At 42.9% G+C, this 16,434-nt stretch overlaps 1 protein-coding gene across 2 annotated transcripts in view; it reads right to left on the bottom strand.

Moving 5' to 3' along the window:
• The window catches only part of magi3b (membrane associated guanylate kinase, WW and PDZ domain containing 3b), a 282,632-nt gene that overhangs the window by 22,451 nt on the left and 243,747 nt on the right, over positions 1 to 16,434 (bottom strand). For both annotated transcript variants that reach the window (XM_080422003.1, XM_080422002.1), the window contains exons 9-11: positions 10,943 to 11,134; positions 6,778 to 7,124; positions 3,499 to 3,898 (exon numbers count right to left, since the gene is read on the bottom strand). In XM_080422003.1, coding sequence (XP_080278129.1) covers positions 3,499 to 3,898; positions 6,778 to 7,124; positions 10,943 to 11,134 — 939 coding nt within the window. The remainder of the gene's footprint in view (positions 1 to 3,498; positions 3,899 to 6,777; positions 7,125 to 10,942; positions 11,135 to 16,434) is intronic.

Genomic DNA, 16,434 nt, shown 5'->3' with positions numbered 1-16,434 from the left:
TTTTTTAACACAAATCATCTCTTCTGGGGGTCCCTGGCACAAAACGTTTTCAGTTCCGCAGCCAAATGTATATCAATTTAGGGGTCCTTGGCATGAAAAAGGTTGAAAACCACTGTCTTAAGTGAAGGCAGACTGGGCACTGGGCTGCTGTGACCGAGCGCTTTAGAGAATTTTCAGGGGCCCTGATCCAAAAAGGTTGGGGACCACTGCTCTGGTACATTTGGGTGGTGGGGGTCTGTCCAGGTGGTGCTGGCAGAGGAAGGGGAAGAGGAAGAGATGAGTTTAGAAGGAGGAGACTCTGGCCCCGGGGCCCACTAGGGGCCACACGGTGATTAGCCACGGCTCTTTAGAGGGGACCGCGGATTTGGCAGCGTGTAGAAACCCCCCCCCCCCCCCCTCATGCTCCCTCCGCTGGTGATCAAAGCCAAACCACGGTTCATCCATCCACCCGTGCAGCAGCAGTTCCTCACAGCGGCAGGAGATGGATGTGGGAGACTTTTGAAGGGTGCACACTGCACAGACATGCACACACACACACACACACGCACGCACATACACACAACGCACGCTGGCTGGGCAATTAACTTAACAATTAATTTAATAATAATGACAGAATAATCAAATAATCAATAAGCAGGATTTTATAAAAAATATTTTCTTTTAATGTCTTATATATCAACAAATCGCCAGCATATTTTTATTTTACAATGGACTAAATCGATTAGTGTGATTAACCGCCTGCTTAACCCTGTATTATACTTTGTTGTACAAAGGCGGCGTAAAATAATTGCCAATCTACAAGCTCACAACGCGTAGATCTGCTAATTTCATACGTTCATTAATCGTAATCGAGGCTTGGAATAATCATGATATCGATTTGAAGTCATATCGCCCAGACGTAACACACACACACACACACACACAGACACACACGTCACACGCGTCACACGCGTCTCCACTCTCCTCTCATATCCCAGTGCTTATGTAATCCCCCTCTCAGGCTTGCAACAGACTGCAGCACGCCTCGCTGGGAAGAAATATAAAAATATGGCGATGCAAACAGAGGCAAACAGAGTGAGCAAGAATGGGTGTGTGCACACGTGTGTGTGTGTGTGTGTGTGTGTGTGTGTGTGTGTGTGTGTGTGTGTCTGTGTGCATGTAGGAAAAAAATACCACACTGTAAAATCCTCCGTGTTAATTTCACTCCATTTGGTTACATTTGTACCCTCTCAGAGTTACAAATGAACCAATTCACACTGAGTATTCTACTGTGTGAATGAACAGACAGACAGGGGACAGTCAAATCCTCTTCTCTCTGAGTTAAATGAACACTGAGGATTTTACTGTGTGTGTGTGTGTGTGTGTGTGTGTGTGTGTGTGTGTGTGTGTGTGTGTGTGTGTGTGTGTGTGTGTGTGTGTGTGTGTGTGTGTGTGTGTGTGTGTGTGTGTATGTGTGTGGGGGGGGGGTGGGGTGATTTGAGGCTCATCAGCAGTTGCCACGGCTACAGAGGTGCAGGTGGGTCTGTTTTGCGAAAGCTTAATTCATACGTTGTCGCGCCACGAAAATAGCCGACCTACAAGCCCACAAAACGCGGCGCGGGTGAGACGCGTTGGGGGCTTGTAGATCGGCTATTTTCACCATGCGACGCTGTCGTGCGTCAAAGTATTAATGGGGCTTGAGAAGGCAGCAGTGTCTCATGTGAAGGTGAACCCTTAATTCAGGCAAAGTGACTTCAAACAGTGACATGGCCCAAGGCGTCCGGAGCAGGGTGACAGGGTGACGTCACCCCGTCCATCCCACCGCTGTCTCTCACCTCCTCCTGTCAGGATCAGCACGCTGACCTCCTCCCCCATGTACACTGTGGAAGTCGCATTGACAGTTGTTGACAAAACCGAGTCAAAGTAATGACTGTGTGCAGACGCACAGACAGACGTAGGTACAGACGGACGGACGGACGGACAGAGACAGATAGCTAGATAGACATGGCTAGACAGACAGACAGACAGACAGACAGACAGACACTAAAATTGTGGTAAATAGACCGCCGAAGTCTGACGTCATTTACACATCCTTTGTTTGTCTACCTGGTTCGCAGTTTTACACCCCCGTTCTGAATCCCATAGACGTATTCAATATCGCGTCAAATAAGAACTGTGTTCCAAAAATAAACAAATGACCACGGCGGGTTGACTCTTATGGATATGAAGCATCAACTGACGGTGAGAAAACGCTAATGTTACTTCCGCCAAATTAGTTACATTTTCGCCAGAAACAGACTGTATCAAATATAAGTGACTGACTATCATAAACGATACAGAACCTCCTCCCTGACAATAACGCCGACACGCGGTGTTTATTTTTGGACCACAATTCTTATATGAGACGATTCTAAGATGACCCAATGTTATTCTCCATAGAGAAATTACTTCCGCAAACCTGGGGATGAACGAGTCACGTCAGGACTTCGGTGCTCTATAGCATACACCTCTTTTGGTGCTCCACAGCACCTATCTTTGCCAAATGCTTTTGATACTATTAGAGGTGCTTATATTAAGTTGAAGAACCAGTAGAGAAGCTCTAAAGAATACAGGGGCTTAACAGGTTCTTTGTGCAGCAGGACTACAGTATATAAACCACCACAAGGAATCACTGAGGAACCACCATTGTTTTGTGTACAGACAGACAGACAGACAGACAGACAGACAGACAGACAGACAGACAGATATATACTAAACTAAAATTGTGGCAAAATAGCATAAACCTCTTCATAAACCTATCTTTGCCAAATTATGCTATATAGAACTATCAGAGGTGCTTATATTAAGTTGAAGAACGAGTAGAGAAGCTCTAAAGAAAACAGGGGCGTGTTCTTTGTACGGCAGCGGTACTACAGTATAGCACCTCAACCACCCCAAGGAATCACTGAAGAACCACCATTGTTTTGTGTACAGACAGACAGACAGACAGATGCAATGATTGCTAGATTAGAGCATTGGTTCTCAAAGTGGGGTCCGGGGACCCCCAGGAGTCCGTGGGGGGGTTCCAGGGGGTCTCGAGCAAAACTAGTTAATACGGCGTCACAATCATTTTACCCATATTTTATGCTTTGGCTATACAAAAATAGTAGATATACAAGCTCATAGCTCGGCACCGAGTGCCGTGCTATCCCTGGCACGAAATATTTTTCAGATGGGGGGTCCGCAGCTAAATACATATAATTTTGGGGGTCCTTGACATGAAGAGGTTTGAGAACCACTGGATTAGAGAGAAACAGATACTGTACAAACACAGATAAAGAGGTAACGATATCGATACAAACACACACACACACACACACACACACACACACACACACACACACACACACACACACACACACACACACACACACACACACACACACGCACGCACGCACACACACACGCGCACACACACACACACACACACACACACACGCACACGCACACGCACACACACACACAGCGCACTGTACTGACCTCCTCGCAGCACCAGCACGTTGACCTGGCTGCCCACGGGCAGGTCCTTGAGGATGTCCACCACCCGGGCGTGGCTGAGCGTCTGCACGTTCTGCCGGTTGATCTCCTTGATGACGTCTCCCTTCAGCAGGCCGCGGCACCACTGGGCGTCCAGGATCATCTTCACCTTCTGGCCCAGCGGGCAGTCGGCGATGGCGAAGCCGAAGCCCCCGGGCCCCTTCACCAGCGGCAGGCTCACCAGCTCCGGCTGCAGCATCCCCCCCGAGGAGGAGGAGGTCATGGCCATCACCGCCGCCGCCGTGGCCTCCGGCACGCCGGAAGTGCTGCCGTGGCGCCCACCGTCGGGCAGCGCGGCCACCACGGGCCGCCCGCTGGCGTCCATGGTCACATAGTGGAGCTCCTGGAGGAGTATAGGGTTGTCACGATGGTGACATTTTGTTCGATTAATTGTCATGCAAATAATTTGAGATTAGCAATTTAATTGTGTTCTTTGCCTTTGAACGTATGAAAAAATATATATATATCTTTCTTTTGCATTCTTTAAAGGGTCTACACCATGAAAATCACTTTTTTCTTGGTATTTTTTGGGGTCCCCAGTGTCTCTTATACCCAAAAAAATGTTTTTTTTTTAAATTCAGTCATTCCTTCTCATTTCATGGATTTCCAGAATGGGCGTGTCTGAACAGGCGATCTCAGAATGGAAATGTTTATGATGTCATAAACATTAATGATGGCAAACCCAATGTTAAATGAAAAGTGCCCGAATTGCTCCGAAACTTTTTCTACCCCCCCTAAGTGGGGGTCTACGAACAAATACTTCGGGCTCGGATTTTGGCTCCGCCCCCCGGAAGTGGGTGAAACAGGCACCTCAAACACTTGGTGGAATTGTTCAAAAATGTTCAAAGTGGTTTTTTTTCGATTTTGTATTTGTCTTAGATGCTTTGGTATTGCAGCTGAAAGTGCTGTATAAGCCAGAGACAATTGACTTGGGATGAGTATATCTGAGTGATGATTTAGGCTCAAACCTTTTGAAAAAGGTTTGAGGGACATACACCATATGATATTAAATATCAAATATTTTTTTTAAATTCATGGTGTAGCTCCTTTAAGGCTTTGTAAACAAAAATTGCGTAGGGCACATAACATTACATGTACGTCACAGCGCTGGATCTGGAAGTCCAGAACCAGGCTTTCTGACTTCAAACTCTCTGCGTGTATAGCAGAGGACCCAAGGGAGTGATGTACAGAGTGGGAAGTTGGTTGGGGTGGTTGTACAAAAAATATAGATAACTCCGAAAATCCCCATATATGGAACTCTGATGTCATCAATATGATGGCTTGTCTAATGTAACCTGGAATATGATTCCAGGTTTGTGGTGCATGGTAGTGAAACGCTGCTTCACCGTGTTTTGTTCTAACTGTGGGAACAACAAGACCAGGCCCAGATGTCCTAAGGCAGTTGTTCTCAAACTCGTTAGGTTCCATTTGTAAACTGTCAGTGTGTTTATGAACTCAACGGACACGTTTTGGACATCGGTTAACCCACTAAGACCTGAGAAGATTCTAGAATAGTCTTCTAAATCCTAAAAAAAAAGAAATCTAAAGTGACACAGATGCGTTCCAGGTATCAATGGGTTAATGAGCACACGTCTGAACTTTCATCCCTGGCTGTCGGCAACCACGTATGTCAAAAGTATAGGACTTAGGCATAGGCCCTACAGTCAGAGTTACAGACTTGTGCGGGTCAATTTAGAACGCCCTCAAAGGAACCCTGAGAGTCCCTGGACCAGACTTTCAGACGGACCTAAGGGTTCTACTGTATAGTGCGTGCCAAAAATCCTGAAGGGGGGCGTCAACAAGTGTCATTTGGTAGCGGCGGACATCTTTGCGGGGTATGACCAGGTTGACTTAACATCGCCCCCCACCAGTATGTCTGCAGCTACTATGCCACGCCCCCCCGTGGTGACGACGCGTTGGCACGCACTATAGGGGGGTTCATACATGTAATGCTCCAGCATGTCTGAGATGTAGCCGGGCCCAGAGCCACAGAGAGATTTGTAGACAAGTAATAACATTTTAAAATCAGGTTAACACATTGACTGCCGGGAATTAATTCATTAATTCATTAATTCATTAATTCATTAATTCATTAATCCGCCACCGCCAGCGTTTTTTACTAATCTTCCGAGACCCACAGAAGTTGTTTTTCAAAGAAGATGTAAACAACCGATGTCTGGGGGGGAGGACGAGGGTCTCTTCTATCATCCAGAAAAGAAAAATCTTAACCGCGATATTCCGTTCTTTAGTTATCGGCAGTTGAATGTAGCTTGTTTTCACCAAAAACGCAATCTGGGAAAAGAAATCAGAGATAAATGTATTTTTTATAAATCTGATAACGTCAGTCCGGATGGGCTGGAATTTGTTTAGATCACGTGATTTCCGGGTGTATTCTTCTTCGGGAGCCCCAGGATCAGTCACAGGTTGCAGAAGAGCGCCCTCTATGAGTAATCACTGAAAACACCAACTAACGTCTAGTAGATGTCCATGGCAGTCAAGCGTTGGATTTGAAATGACTTCCATAGACGTCAATGGCGGTCAATGTGTTAACCCATTAAGACCGGGAACGCATCTGTGTCATTTTTAGATTTGAGCTAAAAAGCATTATTTTACACTTTAGCTATTCAAAAATAGCAGATATACAAGCTCATAGCGCGGCACCGAGTGCCGCGCTATGAGCTTGTAGATCTGCTATTTTTGAAAAATCGAGAAAATGTGTGCAAATCTTTGAATATATATTTTTTAAAGCGAACATTTGTAACTCAAATCTTTGCTTCTTGGGGGTCCCTGGAACAAAATATTTTGAGATGGGGGGTCCGTGGCCAAATACATATAATGTTGCTGTCCTTGACATGAAAAAGTTTGAGAACCACTGACATAGAAACATACGTTTTTTTTTTTTTAAACCGTTAGGATTTAGAAGACATTTTGTAGAATCGGAACCTCAGGCCTTAACCCATTAATACCTGGAACGCATCTGTGTCACTTTAGATGTCTTTGGCTATTCAAAAATAGCAGATATACAAGTTCATAGCGCGGCACCGAGTGCCGCGCTATGAACTTGTAGATCTGCTATTTTTGAAAAATCGTGAAAAAAAAAATGTTTAGATTTTTTTCCAAAAACTGTTAGGATTTAGATTTTTTTTTAAAGAATCGCCTCAGGTCTTAAAGGGTTAATGGGTTAAGTGGGTTCATCTAGGATTGTGTAACAGGCCTTTTTACCTGCGAGGAGCCATGCAGCACGTCTCCCTTCACCAGCAGCGGCTGCCCGTTGATGAGCGGCACGGCCGTCACCACCTCGCCTCCTCCTCCTCCTCCTCCTCGGGCGCCGCCGCCCTCCCCCTCCTCCTCCTCCTCCTCTGCACGATGAGGCGGGGGGGGAGGGGGCAGAGGGGGAGGGGGGCCGTCTCCCCCGTCGGCGGCCGGGTCCACGTCGGGCGGCAGCGGGTAGCCGCGGCACAGCACCATGTCCACATACTGGCTGACGTGGATGCACTGGAACATCTGCACCACCTCTGGGTGGGTCTTCCCCAGCACGCACTTCCCGTTGATCTCCACGATCACGTCGCCTTGTGTTGTTGGAGGAGAGAGAGAGAGAGAGAGAGAGAGAGAGGGGGAGAGAGAGAGAGAGAGAGAGAGAGAGAGAGAGGAGGTGTTTTTTGAGTGGTGCTAGCCACTCCAAGGAGTGACTTTGTCCTGGTGTGTGTCTGTCTGTCTGTCTGTGTGTATGAGCACGGCCTCTCTGTATGTTTGAGCACAGCCTCAACAGCTGCGGCTGATTGCAACACAAAGATGCAACCAGTTACACTAATTATACACACACACACACACACTCACACACAACACACACTTTTGAGTAAAAATACTTAATGAGTAAAAATACTTAAAATGAGTAAAAATACTTAAATATTAGTAAAGATACTTTAAAGTTCCTAAACTGAGTAAAAATACTTAAAATGAGTAAAAATACTTACAATGAGTAAAAATACTTAAAAGATGTTAAAATGAGTAAAAACACGTAAAAATCAATAAAAACATTTTAAAGTACTTAAAATTAGTAAAAATTCTTTGAAGTCATCAAAGTCTGTAAAAAGTAACTAACGAAATGAACTCATGAAAGGCACCACTCTCTTCACACTGGGTGTGATTTTTTATTTGAGTTGAGTTGAACTGGGTGTGATCAAAGCCAAACCACGGTTCATCCATCCACTCGTGCAGCAGCGGTTCCTCACAGTGGCAGGAGATGGACGTGGGAGACATATGAAGGGTGCACAGACATGTGCACAGTCACACACACACACCTGCACGCGTGCACACTCGCAGGCAGGGCAATTAACCGAAAGTATATCGAAACCGATATTTAGAACTAATAACATAATAATCAAATAATCAATGCAGGATTTTATACACATTTTATTTATTTTAATGTCTTATATATCAACATTTGTTTTTATTTTTTATAATGGACTAAACCGATTAGTCTGATTAACCACTTGCTTAACCCTGTAATTATACAAAGGCGCCGGCGGCGTAAAATAATTGCCGATCTACAAGCTCACAGCCAGTAAATCTGCTATTTTCGTACGTTCATTAATAATCGTAATCGAGGCTTGAAATAATCATGATATTGATTTGAAGTCATATCGCCCAGCCGTAACACACACACACCCCCCCACCCACCCACCCACCCACCCACACACACACACCCACACCCACACACACACACACACACACCTCACATCCCAGTGCTTATGTAGTGGATATGGACACACTTACAAGTTGTGAGACAGACTGACAAAGACAAAAAGCGAGAGAGAGAATGTTCTGTCCTCATTTAATCTTGAGGAGGGGGTTCCAGGGGGTCCCCAGCTAAATGTTGTTAATATAACATTTATATACAGCGACTACTTTCCAAAAAAAACTCCTTGAAAGAATTTGAAAAATGTGGAATATGTTTTTGAAAGATTTTAACAAAATAAACCATGTAAGGGGGTCCCTCCCTGGCACAACATATTTTCAGATGGGGGCCCGCAGCCAAATACAAATTAATTTGGGCGTCCTCGACATGAAAAAGTTTGAGAACCGCTGATCAAGATCACTCGATCAGTTCCTGCTCCAAGAACTAATCTCCTCAAACACACAGTTATTTATAAATCTATATCATTCTGGAACTTGTTACCATCTCACATTCATCTCACACAAAATACATTATCATTCAAGATAGCTTTAAAGACACACTTGTTGCAGCAGAGCACATGACCGGAATCTGAATCTTATGTTGTATTTATTTTTTGTATAATGTATTGTAATCATGTATTTTTCATGTTTTTTAATTTGTATGCATCATATATGGACCCCAGGAGGACTAGCTGTCGCCCCGGCGTCAGCTAATGGGGATCCATTCAATAAACAATAAACAATCCCCCCCCCGGAGTCCTTGAGGGTCCCCAGCTAAATGATTGATAGTTTTTGTTAGGAACCAAATGGACCCTTATAGAGGGACCTGTAACTCTGAGAGTGCACAAAAGGAACCAAATAGAGCCGTTGGGAGGTATAGTGACATTTCATGTCACTATACCCTGCTCCTCTCTCCTCTGCTGCATTCACGTTGCCTCCTCCTCCTCCATCCTTCCCGTCCTTTTTATATCCTCCCACCTTTCTTCCTGTGTGTTCACCTCCTTGTTTGCTGTCATATATATCACCACTATATCTGCCACATGCAACTCAGAAGCACACATATGTGTGTGTGCAAACTGTACGCGTGCACACACACACACACACACACACACACACACACACACACACACACACACACACACACACACACACACACACACACACACACACACACACACACACACACACACACACACACACACACACACACACACAGCGCTCCCTCACAGCTGCTGTGGATGGGCACAGACAGCCTCAAGGCAGTAGCAGGATCAGAAAGTCGACAACAAAGACGTCAGATGGCTTCATACCCCCACACTGCACTGCCTCTGTGCCACAGAGCACACAGCCTAGCTCCACCGGATGGAAAAGTAACTAAGCCCTATTTTAGACTTCAATAACACACAAAAAATGCCAATCTACAAGCTCATAATGCATAGCTTCTGCTATTTTTGAAAGGTTTTGACAACATTTGTATTTTAAACTTTTTGGTACCGTAGCTTTTAAGTATATTTTGATGCCAATACTTTCATACTTTTACTTAAGTATGAAGTATACAGGACTTTTACTTAACAGGTTATTTCTACACTGTGGTATTGATACTTTCACTGTAAGTAAAAAAAGCTCGTTGAGCTTGTAGATCTGCTATTTTTGAATAGCTAAAGTGTAAAATAATGCTTTTTTAGCTCAAATCAAAAAGTGACACAGATGCGTTACACGTCTAAATGGGTTAAAACCTTTTCTAAAATAGCAAGTAGATCATAGATTGAGCATGTAGATCGAGCCCGTAGATGAGCTGGTAGATCAGGCAGCACTCTTGCACAAGAAAGTAGGGCATTAGTTTATTAGTTTATGAAAAAAAATGAAATATGGAGATACGAGGTCTCTGCCCCGCAACCTTATGGTCAACAAATTGCAAATGTCACCGTTGGCTTCGCTGTGTCAGCATTAAAAACAGCAAAACCCACTATTTACAATTTGAATAGCACCCACTCGCCACCCACTCCGTCTCGCTGTGGTCATTGTTGTGGAGTGGCTGTGGTTTTGAAAAGAGGTCTGCAATAGAGTGTATATGCGTGTCCACTGAGGCTTTTTGCCAAAAGGTGGAAAGTAACTAAGTACATTTACTCAAGTACTGGCACTTCAGCATAATTTTTATGTACTTTTACTTTTACTTTACTGGAGCGTTTTCCGTTTTTCGATACTTTATACTTGTACTTTTTTACTACACTACTTATTATTTGTATTTTTAGTTGTACATTTGTATTGTATTTGCTTTGTTCAGGACCCCAGGAAGACTAGAAGCTCATTCATGTGACTCTAATGGGGATCCTTTAATAAACATAAACATATTTGACAACTTGAGTTACTAGCTACTTTGCTACGATGCGACGAAGCTTGTAGAGCTGCTATCTTTTGGGGGAAATAATATTTATATATCTTTTGGGGGAAATAATATTCATATAGTATTTATATTTATAAATGGTATATATATATATATATGTTATGTATAATATATATAATATATAATATGTATATATATAACAATATATATATATATATATAAATTCAAGTAACTCACTCAAGTAAAGTTTTGAATACAGAGCATTTACTTGTACAGTAACAGAGTATTACCACATTGTGCTAAACTTTTACTTAAGTAAGAAAATCTGAGTAATTCTTCCACCACTGCTTTTTTGTTTTTGCTCACCGGAGGCCATCTTGTTGTCGTGGGCGGCCGGCCCGTCGCTGAGGACGTTCTTCACCTGCAGGAACTCGTCGGTGCGGTCGCCCCCGATGATGGTGAAGCCAAAGCCCTGGGAGCTCTTCCTCAGAGCCGTGTGGTACAGCTCTCCCTGCAGCTCGCCGGGGTCCGCCGTGAAGCCAGACGTTCCTCCTTTACCTGTGCAGAGTCACAATCACAATCAACGTTATTGTCACATCGAAGGTGACAAATGTTCAAGCATTTTCAAAAATAGCAGATCTACAAGCTCATAGCGCAGCACTCGGTGCCGCGCTATGAGCTTGTAGATCTGCTATTTTTGAATAGCCAAAGAAATCGAAAATGACAGATGTCAGAATCACAATCAACGTTATTGTCACATCAAAGGTAGGCTGGAGGAACCATAGGCTTTCCAAGGCATAGAGGGGCGGATCCAAACCTAGCGCTGGGAGCCAACGCCGCTCCCTATATTGCTTCACCAATCTATGTGCCCGCCTCCACCCTCCCCTCCCCTCCCCTCCCGGCCTGTGCGCAGAACACTGACGTCACTCAATTTGGAGCGACGCCCCTCTGCACTTTGATTGGTTAGGAAAATACAAGGTTCACTCCCACTCCTATAGGCCACAGTTCCTGCAACGTTACCCCCAGTGGTGGAAATGGCGTTGCACGCTTGGGAACGGCGTTCCCATAGCAACCGTTGCGGGGGAACGGTGTGAACACGTGTGGGAACGCTGCAGAGTCTCCCTCAGTGTCCAACTTTTTTTCTTTTTTTTTTTTGGCTTGTTATTTGTTGTTTGTTACTTGTTGCAGAATAGTTTGCCGTGAAATACAAATAAAAAATGTCTGTGAGACATGAAGCCATATGATATCTTTTGTGTATTATGATTATTATGAAATATGAATGATTTAAATGTGTGTGTGTGTGTGGGGGGGAGGGGGCTCCAGGAAAAAATAGCGTGTGAAGTAGTTTCAACTAGGCTACCTGGCTACTTCTATTTCCAGTAGTATTTCAAAATAAAACATGTGTTGAATTATAACACATTTCAAGTATAGATTTAAAAAACCTCTTATTTTGAAATGCACATCGCTTTGAAAGGAAACAGACTTCTGTGGCCGCTTGCTTGACTAACGTCAAGCCTACGTTCTTCTCACACACTCCATGTTGGCTTGAGTAAAAGGTAAACAACACACGGACGTGGACATATGGAATATAAAGACTTAAAGTTTGGGGCAAAAGCTCATTTTTACCACCATGCTCTGCTCTCTGAAAACAAGACAATCTTAACATAGTATGGATGTATGCTTGATTGTGTGAATGTATAAATTAGTGTATAAAGTGTGTGTGTGTGCGTGCGTGCGAGAGAGAGAGAGAGAGAGAGAGAGAGAGAGAGAGAGAGAGAGAGAGAGAGAGAGAGAGAGAGAGAGAGAGAGAGAGAGAGAGAGAGAGAGAGAGAGAGAGAGAGAGAGAGAGAGAGAGAGAGAGAGAGTAATCAGCATCCTAAGTGGCAATGCTGATTAATGGCACTTTTCATGGAACACAGCAAAATCCTCTGATTGATGCATTGTGCATCAATTCCACACATAACATGCTAAATGTCAACACTGCAAAAAAAAAGCTATTTTCAATTATAAGGCATGTTACACACTGATTAAAACCCTGCTCAGAACGCAACACCTAAAGATAGACAAAAGTGATAACATATAACGCATGAACATTAGATGCTCATTTACTTATCTGATGAGCTGTAGTGAGTTATGGATAATAGTAATAATCCTTGTTAATTTAACCCATTAAGACCGGGGACGCGACTGTGTCATTTTAGATTTCTTTGGCTATTCAAAAATAGCAGATCTACAAGCTCATAGCGTGGCACCGAGTGCCGCGCTATGAGCTTGTAGATCTGTTATTTTTGAAAAATCGTGAAAATGTGCGCGAATCTTTGAATATACTGTATATATATTTTTAAAGCAATTTTCTTTAACTCAAATATTTGTGTCTGGGGGATTAAATGTCTTCAGCTTTTTTTTCTTTCTTTTTTTTTTTTATACGTATGTTGCTATATATATCAGTGATTCTCAAACTTTTTCATGTCAAGGACCCCCACAATTATGTGCGGACCCCCATCTGAAAATATTTTGTTCCACGGACCCCCAGAAGCAAAGATTTGAGTTAAAAATGTATTTATACATTCAAAGATTTGCACATTTAAAAAAAAAAAATCAGATCTACAAGCTCATAGTGCGGCACTCGGTGCGGCTCTATGAGCTTGTATATCTGCTATTTTTGAATGGCCAAGGAAATCTAAAGTGACACAGATGCGTTCCCGGTCTTAATGGGTTAACTCTGAAGTGTGTACAAAAGGAACCAAAATGGACCCTTGTGGGTCCATTTGGCTCCATTTGTCAAACGTCGGAGTAGCCTATATTTTCTTCCACTGCAGCCTGTGAGTCAGTCACAGAGGTTTGTCGACACGAGGGCTTTTTATAACTTGAGCTAAGGAGCAACTTAAGGTCAGTGGCAGCATCAATATGGGTTCAGTGTCTCGGCCGCACACACACACACACACACACACACACACACGAACACACACACACACACACTACAGTAGATAACAAATTGGCAGGGTCATACCGCATTAAATTGGGCAGTGCCACTATCTGGCATTACTGTGCTATCAGCACTTTGGATCACGCGTGCGCCATTTATTTCCCAACCTTCTCGCTTGCCTGACTTGTCTCTGGCCTGAATTGGCTTATGGCTTTGAGTAACACCCAGAGTCTGCTGGTGAAGGCGACAGCACTGTATACACGTCATAGTCAATCTACTGAACACAAGAACGATGTGCGGGTAAAATGGCTTCTGTGAGAATAATATGGTGAATTGAACGAGGTTGACATTTTCGGGTAATGTCACAGTGTGTGGAATCACTATGTCTGTAAACCTACAATTGCAAAAAATAAAAAATCGTTTTTCTTTTGTCCTTCGATAAGCTTGTAGTTACTTTAAACTCTCCAGTGAGGTTATACGTTTCGTTGAGGTGAGTATACCACTTACATTCCAGGTGAAAAGTGTACACTGTATGTCACAGAGTTCTGCTTCAGGAGATGGTGAACTTCAGGAGTTCAGGTGCATAGGAACGTGAGACAGCGTGACATTTGGCAAAGGTCAAGTCCAAGCTTGAACCCAGACAAGTCCTGACTACACAAGATGGTGCCTTGACATGCTGAGGGACCGGCACACTGTAGAGGAGGACGAAATGTCTTTTACAAACAATCCATTATTTTCTTAGCGATTATTCTATCAATGACTTTTTCGATTAATCGAATAATTGAAAAACGCAGGGTTTTTATATAAAAAAAAACGTTTTTGTATATCAACCAATCAATTAACCATTTAAGTGCTAATTTATACTTCGTCACACAACGGTGTCATGCAGAATCGGTTACAGTAACTATTTTGGGAAGTTTTTTTACCTTTTCACCTACAACGACATGCCCAAAATAGCGATCGATTATTATTAGAGCGATGATTTTTTAAATAATTGATTAAATCGATTAGTTCGACTAACTGTTGCACCCCTACTACAAACGCGCCTTCCTCTCATTTACTCACAGTTGCGCCGTGGCCACGTCAGCCAGTAGAACAATTTATTTTTGAAAGTGTTCGGAGCTTCAGTGGAATTTAAATGAAAAGCACTCCCATGAGATGTGAGAGTGTGCAGGCAGTCGCAGTGGCAGGCAGCCTCCATATAGATATGGAAGGCCTGTGAGTAGAAGTTAATGTGTCAGTGTGGGCTCCAGATGTCCTGTTGCATGGATCAAGCGAAGCACATTTACATAATCACATTTAAATTGGTTGATGGACTCAACGTGGAAGGCGCTCTCTCTCTCTCTCTCTCTCCCCCCCTCTCTCTCTCTCCCCGATGGCGCTAACCTGACTGACTGAGTGAACAAACTGAGGGAGAGGGAGTGGAGATAGAGAGGAAGAAGGAAGAGAAGAAAGAGCGGGTGAGTGAAGTGACAGATCGAGAGAAAGTGACAGAGAGGGAGAGAACGCAACAGAGAGATTAACCCTTTAAGGCCGTGTCATTTTAAGATTTCTTTGGCAATTCAAAAATAGCAGATGTGCAGCACTATGAGCTTGTAGATCTATTTTTGAAAAATCGTGAACATTTGTGCAAATCATTGAATATATATATATTTCTAACTCAAATCTTTGCTTCTGGGGGGTCCCTGGAACAAAATATTTTGAGATGGGGGTCCACAGCCAAAGACATATAATTTTGGGGGTCCTTGGCATGAAAAAAAAAGAAACACTTTTAACCACGATTATAGCAACATACGTTTTTTTCAAAAAAACTGTTAGGATTTAGAAGACATGTAGAATCCACCAGAAGCAAAGATTTGAGTTACAAATGTTCGCTTAAAAAAATATATATATTCAAAGATTTGAGTTACAAATGTCCGCTTAAAAATAATATATATATTCAAAGATTTGAGTTGCAAATGTTCGCTTTAAAAAATATATATATTCAAAGATTTGAGTTACAAATGTCCGCTTAAAAATATATATATATATATTCAAAGATTTGAGTTGCAAATGTTCGCTTTAAAAAATATATATATTCAAAGATTTGAGTTACAAATGTTCGCTTAAAAAATATATATATATTCAAAGATTTGAGTTGCAGTGCAAATGTTCGCTTTAAAAAATATATATATTCAAAGATTTGCACACATTTTCAGGATTTTTCAAAAAATAGCCCAAAGAAATCTAAAAATGACACACGGATGCGTCCCCGGCTTGAATGGCTTAAAGAGAGAGGAAACGAGGGGGCTTCGCATGCTAGCCAAGCCCAGGGGAGCAGCAGTGTGTGTGCCAGTGTTTGTGGGCAGGCTTTGAAGGTCATAGGCAGAGGAGCACATAAGATCCACTGCATCCAACAGCTGTGATGTGTTTTTTGATGTGTTAATGTGTGACCAAAGAGGGTTATATATGTGTCCCTCGAGAAACAATTCAGCATGACTGAATAAATGTCATTTAAAATAGGTTCACATGTCACGATACCAATACTATATATATGCCTGTATGTGTTATATTATGTTACGTCACTTTACAACACTTTCTGTTCATGAGAATGTTTTTTCACGCTTGCTTCAGTTTTCACCGTCCAACGCACCTACATCCCAATGAAGTGGATGTGCGAATACTTCCTTTACATACGTCACTTTACAACACATTTTATAGTAATACAGAGGTTGTTACTCCAATTTTAACATTAGGACTAAAAGAGTGTTGAGCAGTAGAATAGAAAATAAAAATGTCTCTTGCAACGGAAGCTCATACAATACCAATGCCTGATTTACACTTAGTTGCAAGTAAAAGTACTAGAATGTTTGAAAACAGCAGATCTACAAGCTCACAACAGCTTGTAGAGTAGATCTGCTATTTTAATGTATAAAATAGGGCTAAAGTGGTT

This window comes from Gymnoscopelus braueri (assembly GCF_963280865.1).
Source record: "Gymnoscopelus braueri genome assembly, chromosome: 3".
NCBI lineage: Eukaryota > Metazoa > Chordata > Actinopteri > Myctophiformes > Myctophidae > Gymnoscopelus > Gymnoscopelus braueri.
Note: the sequence above shows the minus strand (reverse complement) of the source record. Positions and strands in the feature narration are given on the sequence as shown.